The 17,001-nt window shown below is 39.2% G+C and overlaps 2 protein-coding genes across 2 annotated transcripts in view; both read right to left on the reverse strand.

Annotated features, from left to right (window-relative positions):
* Positions 1-371: 371 nt before the first annotated feature.
* Positions 372-11,688, reverse strand: LOC128473499 (interferon-induced GTP-binding protein Mx2-like). Its single transcript, XM_053455734.1, has 14 exons — positions 11,650-11,688; positions 9,380-9,476; positions 8,866-9,060; positions 8,061-8,198; positions 7,652-7,806; positions 7,135-7,273; positions 6,251-6,449; positions 5,717-5,795; positions 5,005-5,127; positions 4,241-4,382; positions 3,610-3,768; positions 1,804-1,880; positions 1,306-1,533; positions 372-816 (listed from the first exon to the last, which is right to left on the reverse strand). Exons 3-14 carry the CDS (start codon positions 9,053-9,055, stop codon positions 586-588), a joined length of 1,860 nt encoding a protein of 619 aa, XP_053311709.1. The 5' UTR covers positions 9,056-9,060; positions 9,380-9,476; positions 11,650-11,688; the 3' UTR covers positions 372-585.
* A 3,672-nt stretch (positions 11,689-15,360) lies between these two features.
* FAM3B (FAM3 metabolism regulating signaling molecule B) overlaps positions 15,361-17,001 on the reverse strand; it is an 18,317-nt gene continuing 16,676 nt past the window's right edge. The window contains exons 7-8 of the mRNA XM_053455736.1: positions 16,796-16,928; positions 15,361-15,543 (exon numbers count right to left, since the gene is read on the reverse strand). Coding sequence (XP_053311711.1) covers positions 15,460-15,543; positions 16,796-16,928 — 217 coding nt within the window. The 3' untranslated portion in view covers positions 15,361-15,459. The remainder of the gene's footprint in view (positions 15,544-16,795; positions 16,929-17,001) is intronic.

The raw sequence follows: 17,001 nt of genomic DNA on the forward strand, positions 1-17,001 counted from the left end.
TATATCGGCAGCAGGGGCTAATATTAATATATATTGGCGGCAGGGCCTCTATCAATAAATATTGGCTGCAGGGGCTAATATTTATAAATATTGGCTGCAGGGACTAATAATATATATCGGCAGTAGGGGCTAATATTAATATATGTTGGCAGCAGGGTATAATTTCTATGTATATCGGCAGCAGGGTATAATATTAGTATGTATCCGCAGCAGGGGCTAATATTAATATATATCCGCAGCAGGGGTTAATATTAATATATATCGGAAGCAGGGTGTAATATTTCTATATATCTGCAGCAGGGTCTAATATTTATATATATTGTCAGCAGGGGCTAATATTAAAGAATGAAAAATAACTGTCACTTTAGCTGTTATTTTGAAATCATATTTTAATCACAGTCTTTACTTCAAAGAGATAAATACATATTATGTAGTTAAAAATGCACGTCTAAATATGAAAGCTGGAGACGCCACTGCACAACTAACAATAATAAAAGTATGGATACATTTTTTTTTTCATTTTTTTTGGGGGGGGGGATGCCGCGGATTCGCAATCTGCTTCTGAAATATTCTGTACAGGCCATGTTAACCAGGGAATTTGGCAAGTCGTCGATGTGCTGCCTTGAGACGTTTAATTTTGTTCTTCAGATTATTTCTCTCTCTGGAGACGTTGTTCTTCTCCTGTAGAAGGTAATCTAACTTCTCTCTGTCTTGAATCAGGTGCATCATTTGAATTTCCAAGTTGTTCGCAAACTCGTGGAGAATATAATACTGGATGATCAAAGGAACTTGATTGGAAAGGCGGCTAGTCGCGCTCTAAAAAGTAATAAAAAAAACAAAACATTGTTCCACAATGTAATTATTTTATAGAAAATATGAAAGTTTATTCACAAAAACAGACATTGTAGATTGTAAGCTCATGTGACCAGTGCCTCCTCCCCTTTAGTTTCTATAAACCCCAAGCCGTTGTGTGTTCAAGTACTGATTAAGGTCTGGGGTCTTTACATCTGTGAGCAGACTAGATGGGCCGAATGAGTATTTTCTGACATCAAATTTTATTATAATAATAAAAAATCTAGAAAAAAGAAAATTATGATTTTTTTTTGGTGTTTTTTTCCAATAGTAGCCTTTTTAAATTTTTTAAAAATTTTTTAAATTTTTTTTTTGTTGGCTTGTGATTGCGGTAAAAGACATGAGGTTTGCTATAAAGAAAAGAGAATTCTAAAAGTGTAAAATAAAAATAAAAATGTTTGAAAAGAAGGTTAGTGGAGAACACAAACATAACACACGGCAGGCGAAGCTCACCCTGAAATACGCCTTTATGTGATCCGACATTTCATTAACCGACAGCTGCAGCTGAGATGTCTGAGGAAAGGGGAATTTCACGGGGGCTGCAGCTTCTTCTCTTATTTTCTTCAAACTCCCGCCATATATGTTGTCCTGGCAGTAGATGATGCTTTCCATTTTGAAGTAGGTTTTGATGATTTTTTCCGCTTCCTGTTGCTGGGCGTAACATATATCTTCGATTTTGCTCTTATAGAAAGTAGAAATGACATTATGTAAGCAGGGTGATCACTTGTTCTAGATTACCCAGGACCGGGTCCAGACTGGGAGTGCAAAGTTGCACTGGTACCAGAAGGACCCTATTTTGGGTCCCAAGCTTCTAGAAAAGAGGGAAATAAGGAGAGGAAAAGGGGACAGGGAGATTCTGGTCTTGCAATGTGAGTTAAAGTAACCCAAGAACATGTGCTTTTCAAAGGCTATCAATATTTTATTGCGTTCAAGTCAGTTATACACGCCTACCTTGGCTTTTCGGTAAAGATTTGGGAATGCCGTGAACTGTTTTGAGGCTATTTCACTAAAAGCAACCTGGACAATTGCTAAAGAAAAAAAATGAAATGTTCATTAATAAAGACCATAAAAAATGTATATTTGGCAACCATAAGAAAATAAAAATGAATACAGAATATTACCGTATTTGCTCGATTATAAGACGAGGTTTTTTCCAGAGCAAATGCTCTGAAAAATACCCCTCGTCTTATAATCGGGGTCGTCTTCTCAGACCCCCCCAAAAAATGTCTGCTGGGGCCATGCTGCTTACCGGTCGCGAGCAGCGTCTCTTCTGTTAGAAGCAGGAGGACAGGAAGCTTGCAGCGTCCTCACAGAGCTCTATCTCCCCCTCCCTCCTCTGGGGGCGGGGCCAGAGAAGTTGCTCTACAGCCGGTCCCCTGCAGAAGTCTTCGAGTGAGAGATCTGCAGTTCAGGTAAGGGGGTGGGGGAGGGTTTTTGGGTAAGTATGTGTGATTAATGTGTGTTTAATGTGTGAAGTATGTGTGATTAATGGAATGAATGAGTATTTAAATGTGTTTGTGTGTGATAGCATGGATGTGTAAGGGGGGTGGGGGTTGTAGCATGGCATAGGGAGGCTGTAATCCCACTACTATCATCCCCAGGTTCCAGCATGTACTGGCTGCCTTGGCTTGATAGGAGTGTGATTGCTGTTAGCAGTTTGATATATATATATCAAACTGCTAACAGCAATCACACTCCTATCAAGCCAAGGCAGCCAGTACATGCTGGGTTAAAAGGCATATCATGGGGCTGAGTGGCATATAGGGGGTTAAAATGCATTTCTGGACCTCCAGAAATGCATTTTAACCCCCTATATGCCACTCAGCCCCATGATATGCCTATATACCTCCAGAAATGCATTTTAACCCCCTATATGCCACTCAGCCCCATGATATGCCTTTTAACCCCCTATATGCCAGAGTGGCATATAGGGGTATAAGGCATATCATGGGGCAGAGTGGCAAATAGGGGGGTATAAAGCATTTCTGGGGGCAGAGTGGCATAACTGGGGGGGGCAGGTTGGCAAATAAAAGGAAATTTAAAAAATATATTTTTCTCAATCATAGCTTTTATTAATCATGAAAAAATAATTTACATGAATTAATATTTACTGGTAAAACTTTTTTCCTATAGGGTCGTCTTATATTCAGGCTTTTTGTTTTTTTCCTAAATTAATATTTTGATTTTGGGGGGTCGTCTTATAATCGGGGTCGTCTTATAATCGAGCAAATACGGTAGTTACCGCATCCCGGTGCTCCATATTGCAACCAAGCACTGGCCATCTGGCACACTGGGCTAATGACAGAGCCACGCGCTCAGCAGATCTGTCGCAAGTATGGCCAGCGGCTGGATATGCCCTACCGCACGCTACGTAAGCATAAAAACGTAGGGGGCATGTATGGTTATATGTATGTTGTGAGTACTAATGTGTATGAATAAGTGTATGTGAGCATGAATGTCTATATACTGTAAGCTCTATGCTTGCCTCTAAATAAACATGTCTATTTTTTGCTGAATTGAAGAGTGTTCACGGTCTATTTATGTATTCGGAAAGCAGTTAAAGCTCAGGACGGTAGGATCCCATTGTCATTAACACTTTCATTCCTTCAAAAATAAGTTAAGATGGGTTTTCTCGGGTAGGATTCATTGGCTTGACACATAAAAATGAGCGATTGAAGTAAAAATAAACAAACGTGTGGTATTTCGTAATAGTCTCCTAGGAAACTAGTTTTTTTATATGGACCAACTAATACTCACCAGTGATGTCTTTCAACTTTGTAATGGCTGGTTCTTCAAACGTCTGGACTTGATGCCTTACAATATTCTCAAATGTTTTAAAGCTAACAAATCCAGGAAACTCCCGGCCGCGATAACGATTCTCATAAAGATACATATCATCTTTTAATTGGCTGGAGACTAAAAAGAAATAAAAAAAAAAAAAAAAGACAAAATTGTTTACATTTTCTATGTAAAAAAAGTTACACCAGAATATATTTTTGTTTAATTTTATTTAGCAGCTAAGTTGCGGGTTCTTTAACTACTTGCCTACTTCATTATACCTTCCCACTGCCCTGGTTTTGAAGCCGTACTGTCCTGGGTAGCTGCCCGCTGTCCTGTTTCTGCAGATAGTGTGGGGATCAAGGGCCGGTTGGTTAGATCAGAGGATCTCCCCTGACCAGCCAAGGAAGCTGCAGCAGCACAGACCTCCATTGCAGCTCTCAAGTGGCCACTTCACGATGCTCTGCAGCTGAGCGCCAAAAGGTGGCTCTTCTGCTATGGTGGGTCGGTAGGTGGGTCAAACACCTTCCCACCAAAAGCCACCGACAAAGGTCTCCAATTTCATTCCATTCCATTTATTTTTTTACATTTTTTGTTTGTTAATACTTACATTCACTTGAAGATTTTGCCAGAAAGGCTTCCCAGGAAAAGAAGTGCTTTCGCACGTTAGTGAAAAGCTTTAAGAGGCCATTGGTTGTCTCTTCTTCTCCTTTGGTCGCGTTGCTTATTTCACTTGAAAATTGTCGAATTTTCTAAAAGCAAATTTAACAAACTAGTAAGAGTAAACAGTAACGCCTAAGTAAATGTATTATGATCAATCAAGAACTACTAATATTTTTCTTTGTTGATTAAGTACAGTAGTGAAGAACTGAGGAATAACTCCTTTTATCTGCAGACCCAGAGGTCCCTATTGCCCTTCTAAAGAAGTAATTGCCCCCAGAATTTCATCAGTCAGAGAATCTCTCCGGGTGATTACAGAGGACCTGTTGACTTTGATATTGGTTGAATAACTAAACTCATTTAGGGTAACTGGAGGTAATGTTTTTTGTTTTGTAATCAATAAATTAATTTGGATATATTTTGGGTTTTTTTCCATGGGTGATGAGATATGTGGCAAAAGGTGGCAGAACTGGAATAACGAAAGTTCTTGCCTTTCTTCTACCCTCAACCTTTCAAAAGTTGCCTAAAGCAGTTACTACCAACAGTAACTTAATTATACCGAGGAATAATCTTCTAAATCCGCTTAGACAATACGGCATGTGAAAACTATAACTATAATTTTTAAAAATCTGTATTTAAAGGGGAAATGTTTTCCCATTTATTAATGTTTTTTTTTAAGATGCCATCAAAGAGAAGAACGAAACCCCGGCTTACATCGATAAGGAAGCTAAGTTTCTCCATCTCTGTTTCCGGAATTCCCAAACCGATCATTTTCAATATTTCTTCTGCTTCAGAAAGCTTGGTCTTGATTTGATTCTCTAAATACGGCAGATTTTTCTGGGGGAAAAAAAAAGGAGTTTGAAAAATAGCTATTAAATATGTGATTTGTGAGTCCACATTGTCGCCTTATGTGCTATTTATTTACCTATTGTACAGCATTTAATTAATAATAATAATAATATTAATAATAAATACTCTTTGAGACTAAGGTCACCAGGTGGTTGCTTTAGTCTTAGTGATAGCTTTGTTTTTTTTGTGTGTGTGTTGTGCTTTCTCCTTTCCATCCATAATTCCGTGTACAATGCATACATAATCAATTCAGAAACAAAAATATTAAACATACAATATACATTTGGACTATATACATATTTGGGGATATAATTACCATATTTCCCCATGTATAAGACGCGTATGTATAAGATTTTTAGAAAAAATTGAGGTCTAAAAATTGTTGTTTTTTTTTTAAACTAACTGCTGCTTACCTTCATCCGCCGCTAGCAATCACACTCATATCATGCCCAGGCAGCCAGTACAATAACTTTATGTAATTTTAATTTTTTTATTTTGGCCCCACAAAATGGGGGTGCGTCTTATACAAGGGAGCGCCCTATACTTGAGGAAATACGGTAGTGTGTTTAATACTCACACAGATATGTTCCACTAATTCGGTTGTAAGCTTCTCTGCCAAACAAGGAATAGTTGCATATCCTTCTGTCAGAAGACAACTGTAGGAAGCACATTGGGAAAGGGAATGAAACAATCCTCAGAAAGCATGACACACACACAGTTTCCCTTACCCTTTACAGCAAGCAGCGTATTTGTATTCATTATTGAGCTTCATACAGTTATTACTGTTGGACACTTCCATGAAATTATTCTTAAAATTTCAATTAAACCCGTTCCTACTCTTTTAAGGAAAGAAAACAGCACAATGTTTAGAAAACTTAAATTTAATATGATAAAAATCTAAAAAAATAAATAAAATACGTTCTTCTTCCACACAATGGGGGCTTCCTGCCTCCTGACTATATTTCTTGTAAATTAGTGTAACTTGTTGTATATGTTCATTTTATTTGATTTCCTTTATTTATTCCAAGTATTTATTATAAGTAAAAGAAACAGGTAGGGGAGCTGCATATTCACCAATGAAAAGACCTCACACAACCAGTCCAAATGTTACCTAAAATGTTCATGTTCCTCAAAGAATGCCTTCTCGTTATTCAAAGCCTCCTCCAGAGAAAGTTTTTCCTGTATCTCCTTTTGCCCCCGACACTTGACGATCATGAAGCCTTTATTGAGAGCGTAAACCTGATTTCGTACGACGCTGATAACTTGGTTTTCCGCTCCTTTGTCAACCAAGTCCGGTTTAGTCAGTATACCTGTTACGTGTAGAAGACAGCATGATTACACCAATGAGCTTAAAAAGGGAAAAATAAATATTCCTCCTCAATCAGTAAATCAGTGTTATACAAAGTTACAAGGTTCTCTTCCCCAATAAACAGAAATCCCTCTGGGTGATTAAAGAGAATCTGCCGCCGTCTTTAAATAACTCAATGAAATAATTATTATATTATAATATAGTTAGTTTAAACGTCATGGATGCCCCTGTCCCTTCCACCAGCCCAACGTGAAAAGGCTGCCTAAACCAATCAACAACAATCAGCAGCAAGAGGGCAGAGATGAGTTCAGGGCCAGGGGTCGGCACCAACATTGCTCATGGTGGACATTTACTGGGGTCTGTGGTGGACAATTCAATGATGTTTTATGGACCTTCACAAACGGACCTTGCCACGGACACTGGTGTCCTCGTACGGACACTTTGACTGTTCCTGTTCACCATATAATAAGGACTAAATGTGTTAGATTTAGCCAGGGTTGATTGCTCCAAAGGTCTAGGCCAGACTAGGCCACTGACCAAACGTAGACTTTGGGAAATCATGCACTAAACTATTCTGCAAAAGCAGACAGCCACTGGAGCTCGGTGTTCTGGGTTATTTCCAGGTCAATGAGAAAGGGACAAGCTGTAGTATATATGATAGGAAACAGAGAACCATTTGCTATTACCTAACGTTCTTTCCCCGCTGGGATCCACCTGGCGCGCCATCTCAAGAGCTTCAGTTGTTGCAATGTCAACATTACTGGGAACCACAACCAGGCTAATGGTCTGTTGCTTCAGGATGTACTTGTGGATCATATTCTTGATCTACAAACAGAAGAATATATATATATATATATATATATATATATGTAATGTCAGCAAGACTGTTTATCAACAGGATAGAAATATTTTAATCTGGGGGGGCTTTAAATATGTTTTAGTCTGTAAATTCTATTACATGATTTTATTTAGTCTATAGAACTGTAATATTCTTTATTCCTCTTTTCCATTGCTAGTGTGTGACACTCCATTATCTTAGCTGTTATTTAAATAATAGAACTTTAACATAAAGTATGAAAGGGTTTCGAAATCCATTCGACAAGTAGTGTCTCGTTGTTACCAATGCTTACAATGTCATAGATATTTCAGAAATGGATAACATTGGATATAGTTCAATGATTATTCATATATAGACTAGCAGACCTGTTGTCCAATGTCTTTGCGTTGATTAGACAAAGCGATCCGTGTGATTCCAGGCAGATCAATCAAGGTTAAGTCAGGAACATTCGGAGCTTCGATTTCCAGCGTTATTAGATCCTCACTGACGTCACTCCCGGTGCCAGCCATGCAATCTTGAGCTACAAAGAAAAACAGATTAGAGAACTTCAGAACCAGCAATTATTGGTGAACTGGTGGAACAAAAATGTTTCTCCGGGAAGAGTCGGCATTGTATAACAGGTGGTGTCATATTGGCAGACCCATTGAAATGTTCAAACTTGATGATGACACGTGGTTTAACAAAAAAAAAAAAAGAAGTTCTTTGTCAAGCGCCTAAAAACTGACTAAGTACCGTATTAACTAATAATGTTCTTGGCTTCCCACCATCTTTTACCTCTGCTTACTTCACCCTCCACTTCTCCAGAGTCAGCGAGCTCTTTCTCATGTTCCCCATATTTAATTTTTCCTCTCCAAGGACAGTCTTCTTGGGCCTTCTTCAGCTTCAGTTCCAGTGGGCATCGTGTAACAATCCCTGTGCAGAATAGACAATATACAGCACAAAAATTAGAGACCAATAAGACACGGATAGGGTTAAATTGGGGCATTTTTTTCCCCCAAAAAAAAATTCTGAGCTGGTCTATTTGGGATATGACTTGTAAAATGTGGATGAGCATTGCCAACGTACTATATATATAAAAAAATATACCACCAAAGAAATAAAAATAATAAATTAACCCAATATTGGTTAAAATACCACAGTGAAAAAGTATATAAAAGGTAATACTCATTTAAACAGTGCTAAATGAGCCCAAATGAGAGTCTTCCACGGCATTTAAATGTCATTTAAATACGCCATATATGGTGATAGAAAAATATTTTAATAAATAAATCAATAAAAAGTAAGATAAAAATAAATAGAATCTATTTATTTTTTTCTTACTTTTTATTGATTTATTAAAATGAATACTGTGGCCAGAACGTGTTAGTCTAGAGCCCCCAGTGGACGTCTGTGGAATTGCAACCAAAGTGCATGTTCTTCAAATTTAGATTAGCTGAGGAAGTAACTGGAACATTTGCTAGCGTTCTTCTTATAAATGGATTTACAGCAGATTGAAAAATGGGACTAAAGTGAACCAGAAGAATTGTGTAAAATTCTAATTTTGTATTATTAAGTGTTCACCTTAAAGAGGTATACTCACCACTGCCTCTGGGGAGAGTTACTCCAGATAGGGCTTCCAAAACAGAGCTTTTCCCTGAGCTCTGATCACCAATGACAGCAATAGCCGGTAAGGCCAGGTCTTTTTCAACCCCTAGAGCCCTCAGCGAGTCAATGAGGTCAATACACGGCCGGATCTTCTCCTCATACTGGCTGCACAAAATGTTATTCATTCTCTCTGTCAAGACGCAAGATGTGTCAAAGTGTATGAATATACGGCCACAAATACACAAAACTAAATTAAAAGCTCTTATAATCACAGCTCTCCATTTATTCCATGTCTAAACAAGTGAGCGTCTAATTAGCAGAAAGAACAATTGTAATTGATAGCGAAGGTCATTTCCACAGCAGAAGCTCATTACAGCCGATGTGGTACAGCTAGAACACATAAAAGTGGCTAATATGAAGCTGTCAGCATACATTGTATTGCACAAAAAACTAGATCTGATTTTTGTGCAATACAATACAAAAAGAAAACTGCACAACAAGATCCTTACCTACTGAACTTAACCCTTTCTGTCTTCAGATTATCAGCAAGGAACAAGCGGTAGAATTAGGCGCTGAACAATAAGGTTATTTTAGCCTTTCGTAGTTCTTTTGTAGCAGGCAGCAGAATATGGACAGAAAAAAAACAATAATAAAACATATAACTTAATTAATATTTTTACCTATTCTTATACAAATGTATCTACAAGGTCTGTCACGATAGTGAGGCCTTATTGGTAAAATTCTTGTAAATGTTTGTTCGGTACTTGTCACACAGTTCTCCTTATAGGGGAAGCCCTACGCAAGAATATTTTTCTTCAGGAGCATAACCCCCAGCGCTGTATACACTAATAACCCCCCCAGCGCTGTATACACTAAAAACCTCCACCATTCTATACAGTAATATCCCCCAGCGCTGTATACACTAATAACCCCCAGCGCTGTATACACTAATAACCTCCCCAGCGCTGTATACACTAAAAACCTCCATCATTCTATACAGTAATATCCCCCAGCGCTGTATACATTAATAACCCCCAGCGCTGTATACAGTGATGTAGGTTGGCAGTGACAAAAACCTTGTTTTATCTCATTTTGTTCCAATAAACTCTCTTAACTGCACACCTGGAGACCCCCATTGTTAATATTTTGGGGGGATTTTCCCTGCTCAAACACCGGTGGGCGAGTCTGGAACAATATATGAGGGGGCACATAAGATACCACAGTCAAAACTGGGGTGGCGCTAATAAGTTCCACCACTAAATCATGCCACTGAAAAAAACTAAATATATATATATATAAATAAGATGCCAAAATACCGGAGTATTGCAGTATGCAGTGATACCTTTTTTTATTTGTTTAACGTAATACTTAAAAGACGAGCTTTCAAAAGGTTTCCTCTCTTCCTCAGGTATTGCTTCAGATCTGAGAAAGAGAGGAAAACTCTCGAAAGCATTTCCTTATAGTTTATAAGTGCAGAGACGGCGCAACTGGCTCTCGAGCTGCCTGGTTGTTGTGAGCAGCGCTGTAGTTGGCTCCTTTTGCGCCTGAGGCAGGAATGGAATATTGTGCCCCCCCCAGCTATTTTTATTACAGAGGTTATTTTATCTACACTGCCCTCACACACACCAGCCCATAAACACACATATACACATACACTGGGCTTACACACACCTCCCCACACACACTGCCTTTACACACACATATACACATACACTGTCCTCACACACATCTGTCCATACACGCTGCCTTTACACACACACATAGACATACACTGCCCTTACACACGGCTGGTCATACATGCTGCCTTTACAAACACCTGCCCATAAACACAAATATACACATATACTGCCCTTACACACCCGTATACACATATACACACTTTTTATTTATGGCAATGTCAATTTAGACTGAGACACCGGAGAATTAAATAAGAACCGTGGGATTGCAGTCCCAAATCCCGCCGAGCTCTACCTCTGTCCCGAAAAGTATTATGGGGCAAAAGCTAGAAAAAACAAAACAGTAAAAATTATTTTTAACTTGATGCTTGTAATAAACAATCGTGGGAGCATCACCCAGATATTTTTTAGAGGGTTTCATTTGTACGTTGCCAACTCTAACACCCAGGTTGTCCTCATTTTCAGAGGAAGTATTTCTATGCATTCATTAGTAATTCATCCAACACACGATATCAGAGGGACCCTCCACCCCATCCAATCAGGGTCAGCAAAGCCTCATAGCAAACCTTATGTTAAAGAGCTGTATTGAAAGCAAAACCTTTGAAAACAAGCTAAGAATGAAACATAGTAAGATTGTAAGCTCTTTGTGCAAGTCCATCCTCACCTGTTCTTTGTGTCTAATTGTTATGCTATTTACTACTTGTCATGTCCTGGTTACCGATTGTACAGCGCTACGGAATATGATGGTGCTTTATAATACAATAATTTTTATTATTATTAATAATAAACATGAAAATAAAAATAATGTGAAATATCTGACTTTTGAAGGAAAAAAACATCCTCACTTCCGACAGGTTTTTTTTTTTTTAAGTTGTATAACAAAATATATTTTTGAAGGTCATTAAATGGTTACATTTCAGGAAGCTTTTGCAATGTAACAACTTCAGACCCCTTGTTATCTAAGTTTCATTATTCTTGATATAATATAATATTATATATGACATATATTATTATAATTATATATTATTATTATTATATATTATTATTATTATTATTATTATATGTTATTCTGAATGACATCTCATAGAGATGGATGTGCTCACCTTCTCCGCTCAGCCTCCTCCACTATGACTGGGGTTTTTTTCCAGGAGAGCCGAGAAAAAGCTTCTTCTCCTCCCGGTTCACCAGAAACGAAAGCGAAACTTATCTAAATGATGTGATGGGAAACGAAATCTGTGCAGAAGTTTGACCCTTGCGTCCACATACTCTTGGTGGATCCTTATCATAGAAACATAGACGACAGAAAAGAAGCATTCGGCTCATCCAGTCTGCCCAGCCTCTGAATACTTCCGTTAGTCTCTGGCCTCATCTTACATCTAGCTTAGCCTTATGCCTATCCCATGCTCACTTAAACGCCTTCACTTTATTAACATCTACCACTTCTGCTGGAAGGCTATTCAGTTGCCACAGCTCCGACCATTTTTCCAGTTTACCAAAATCATTTGCTTTTCTGGGTCTCGGGGGAAACTGCGGGTTGCGGGAGTGGCGTTGCGGCACGCTCTCCGCTCCCCATGAGAAATAGCATGCGTCCCACGACGTCAGCGGGACCGCACACAGCCTTCAGCGGGACCTCTGACCCGCATCCCGCAAGGGGGGGCTCCCGGTAACCGGAGGCAGAAAGTTCCCAGGTACGGTCGTTATACATACTGCTTGGGATATATAGTGTGACGCTATAAACCCCAGGGAGATGGTTTGTTTGGGCACAAGTGTTATACAATTCATATATATGGCTCCTCGGGGTGGAGAAATTGGAGAGCAGGGTGGGCCAATGCTCCATTCCCCCTTCAACTGCCCTAGAGTACTTTACTTAGGATCCCTTAATTGAGTCACCTGCGTTCAAGCAGGGATACCATCCATAACATAATGGAAGCAAAAGCACCAACTGGGACTCTTAGATATGATCACAGCGGGGGAGGATTGGAAAAAGTGAGCTTCAGACTGCGCGACCCTGAGAATCTACCTCTTCACCCTGGGACAGTAAGGTTGGTACAGCATAACTCCCATCATGATATACTGAGCCTGAAGGTGATACAGAACATTAAACTGCCCCTCTAAACTCCTGTACTCCAGCACTTCACAGACGGTCCTTCATTCAATAACGGCAAACATATTTAGAACATACAAACACTTCTCAAGTTTAATGGACCTTTCCCACTATGAGGTCCTAACAAAGCAAACCTGTTTGGTGAGCGCGTCGGGTTTCGCTAACAATGCTCCCTGTGAACAAAGTAGAATTATGTAGAATACTTTTCTTTTATTTCTTATGGGATTCATATTCCACCGCAGGATAAAAGCGAACGGCACAATCATAAAACGAAACATGGGGTCAAAGAAAACAAATTAAATGACCCCGGGTCAAAAGTCTTCATACCCTTAGTTGTTAATCCTGTGTATTGCCCCCTTTAGCATCAACGGCAGTGTGCAATCTTTTGGAATAGTTGTCTATGAGACCCCAAATTCTGGTAGGTGGTAAAGCTGCCCATTCGTCATGGCAAGATGGCTCCAGGTCATGCAAACTCTTTGGTCGTCTTGCATGAACCGCACATTTGAGATCTCCCCGGAGCTCCTTGATGATATTAAGATCAGGACACTGGAGGGTCAACTTGGCCTTATGCTTAGGGTCATTGTCGTGCTGGAAAGTCCAAGGGCGTCCCATGCGCAGCTTTCGTGCGTTTCCGAATTGTCGGCCAGTATTTTCTGATAACACGCTGCATTCATCTTGCCGTCGATTTTCACGAGATTCCCTTGGCCTTTAGAGCTCAAACACCCCCAAAACATCCGTGAGCCACCTCCATGCTGGGGATGGTATTCTTTTCGGTATAGGCCTTGTTGACCCCTCTCCAAAGATAGCGCTCATGGTTGTGACCATAAAGCTCTATTTTGATCTTGTCACTCCAAATTACGTTGTGCCGGAAGCTGTGAGTCGTGTCAAGGTGTTGTCGTGCATATTGTAACCGGGCTTTTTTGTGGCATTGGCGCAGCAAAGGCTTCTTTCTGGCAACTCGGCGATGTGGCTCATTTGTGTTCAGGTCTCGTCGCGTTGCGCTCCTTGAAACAACCGCACCGTCTTGTTCCCGAGCTGCCTGTATTTCTCCCGGGGTTACCTGTGGGCTTTTCTTTGCATCCCAAACAATTATTCTGCCAGTTGTGGTTGAAACCTTTCTTGGTCTACCTGCCCTTGGTTTGGTATCAAGAGATCCCTGAATTTTCCACTTCTTAATAAGTGATTATTGATTATGAAAGTGATTGATTATTGATTATTAAAGTTCCATTACCGTGTTCCGCAGGTCTTCTGACACTTCTTTTCTGCTCCCCATGGCTCAGCGCGTCCACGTGAGAGCTGACAAACCCATTGACTATTTATACACGGACACTAATTGCAATTGAAATTAACCTTTAATTCCCATTTTAACCTGCGTGTGTCACCTTGTGTGCCTGTAACACGTCCAAACATTCAAGGGTACGGAAACTTTTGATCAGAGCCATTTGGGTGATTTCTCTCATCATTATCATTTGAAAAGGAGCCAAACAACTATGTGATAATAAATGGCTTCATATGACCACTAGCCTTAAAAAAAAGGTTGAGCCCCTGATGAGCCCCCAGCCGGCGACCAATAGAGTCATTCTATTGCTCACCATAATATATGGTGATAATGAGTCAGTGTGCATGTCTAGTAGATTAGGCTAAAAAATAAAAACAGCTAGAACACATGACAAATACCCACCTGTGAAAATACTGAGTTATGTAAACATCAGAACCATTTAAGAAAGAAAACAATACATTACTTTTGAAAACTTATTTTTAATGTAATTCTTGTAAAAAAAAATAAACTTTTACGTGGGAGATCCCTTTAAAGGGAACATTTATTTTAGGGATGGAATCAATACCAAGGTGACAATTATCGTCAAAGCAACATAAACTTCCTTATAGATTGTAAGCTCTCAAGAACAGAGCCCTCTTCTCCTTCTGTACTGGTATGTGTTATGTAAAGGAAAGTCATAGTTAACTTGGATATTAATTTGTTATTTTTTTTATATTTTTCTGTGTTGGCCAAAAGATAAAAAAGTATCAACTTCTTACATGTATCCCTTTACATTAAAAAAATAGATTTTTTTGATTTTTAACATATAACAGAATTTTTTTTTATTATTAATAGCCCTTTGTGCCGGTATCAAAATGTAAATTTTTTTTTAATTTTTTTTAAAAAAAATCCCAGCTTCCATACCATAATGTATACCCCTGCAATGCCTATGGTATACAGGTTCTTGGGTTCATATGGAGCGAGCAAGGTTTCTTGCTGCACAAGTTATTACCAGACATGGACAAGGTAGCTGTTATCATATAACTTACTTTTATTTGAGCAAAATTGCTACCTTTTTATTTAAAAGCTCCATAAAAAAAATGAACCGCTTTAAAGACGCGTCGTGACACGGAGAGAGATGTCACAAATATATTTTGCAGGGGACGGGGGGGAGAGCCTTTACCCAGCATAAGTATGCTGTATCATTTTTACATAACATATAATAGTTATATACTGTGAGTATAATATATATATATATATATATATATATATAATATATACACATTCACACATCTACACATATACACACACACACAATTTAAGATGTAAATGGCTCAGGGTCTGTGTGCATGGAAGTCTTCCTCCTCCTGTGCCATCGTGAAAGAAAAGTCTCTTCGGTTTATAGTAATAAATCCCAGTACCCTCAGCCACAGTCTGTTCATTTAAAAATAATAACCCGCGCAATACCAGCCGTTTTATAACTTAGAATTCCTTCTTCTCCTGTAGTTGAAGTTTTGAGACCAAAGACAGACCACATAAGAAGCGCTCCATTTACTGTTTTGGAATGCAGCCATCAATCTGGATCTCCGCCGGCCAGCCGCTGTATCTGTTCTTCGTTTCATGTGAATGGTTTATCTAAAAAAACCAAAAAACAACTCATGTGTTTATATATATATATATATATATATATATATATATATATAGGAGAAGAAAAACTACCACAACAAGAGGACATAGTCTTAAATTAGAGGGGCAAAGGTTTCAAATTAATATCAGGAAATATTACTTTACTGAGAGGGTAGCATGGGATAGGCATAAGGTTAAGCTAGATATAGGATAAGGCCAGGGACTAAGGAAAGAATTCAGAAATTGGTCAGACTTAATGGGCCGAATGGTTCTTATCTGCTGACACGTTCTATCTTTCTAGCTGTAACATAATTACAGAAGGCTTTCTATAACAATCAATTAACCTTTTAAACCTAAACTTGGATCAGCGAACACAACATGCCATTGGAACACAGGAGTGATGGGAGTGATAAAGGGCCATTGGAACACAGGAGTGATGGGAGTGATAAAGGGCCATTGGGACACAGGAGTGATAAAGGGCCATTGGAACACGGGTGATGGGAGTGATAAAGGGCCATTGGAACACAGGAGTGATGGGAGTGATAAAGGGCCATTGGGACACAGGAGTGATGGGAGTGATAAAGGGCCATTGGAACACAGGAATGATGGGAGTGATAAAGGGCCATTGGAACACAGGAGTGATGGGAGTGATAAAGGGCCTCTGTACGCCTATGAAGAGATCTCATTATAAATTAGCTGTTTCCAGCTACAATAGTCATTTACAACATTAACCCCGTCTGGAACTAAATATGAGATCTCCCATATGTAAAGTGCAAAAAATATTTTAGAAACACCACTAGAGGGCAGTAATAAACAGACTATAATTCCTCTGTTCAGAACACCACGATGATGAACGGAATATTAACACGTGTTTTGGGTAATAATATTTGGGTATGTCTTAATTATTATGTAGTTGATTACACTGGTTGAGCCGCTTGCTAATAATACAACCGATTGTCCCATTTATTAATTTCTCCCAACATTTCCAGGGGCCAAAGAGGGACACGTTGGTCAGAGGTTTATAGAATGTGTCCCAGTCACCTAGTCTTAAAACATCTTAATAAGCTTAATGGGATAAGCCCAATACAGCCAATCGGCACGGCAGTATCCCCATTTTCTATTGGCTATTTCCAATCTAAAGCATCAATACCCTCAATCGAGCCATGGACATATACACTGGGTGTCGCGACGATTATTTTTGGAAACTGTTCCGAGGGAGAGATCGGACGTGTGAGCCTGTAAAGCACCAGGATAATCGTACCTTTTCTTTTTCCAAGTTTTCGGGCAATTGTGCGCCTTTTGCCGCCAGAAATGTCCACGCCGACCTGAACTTTATATTACGAACCTCTCTACTTCCAAGACTTTCAAAGAGTTTCTTTGCATCTTCAGATAACCTGTAACAAAAACCAAAGTCTTAAAACTCAGCAGCAATGCAGTGATCACTAAGGGCACCTAAAGGAGGCTTTG

The sequence above is a fragment of the Spea bombifrons genome, chromosome 2 (assembly GCF_027358695.1).
Source record: "Spea bombifrons isolate aSpeBom1 chromosome 2, aSpeBom1.2.pri, whole genome shotgun sequence".
In the NCBI taxonomy this organism is placed as follows: domain Eukaryota; kingdom Metazoa; phylum Chordata; class Amphibia; order Anura; family Pelobatidae; genus Spea; species Spea bombifrons.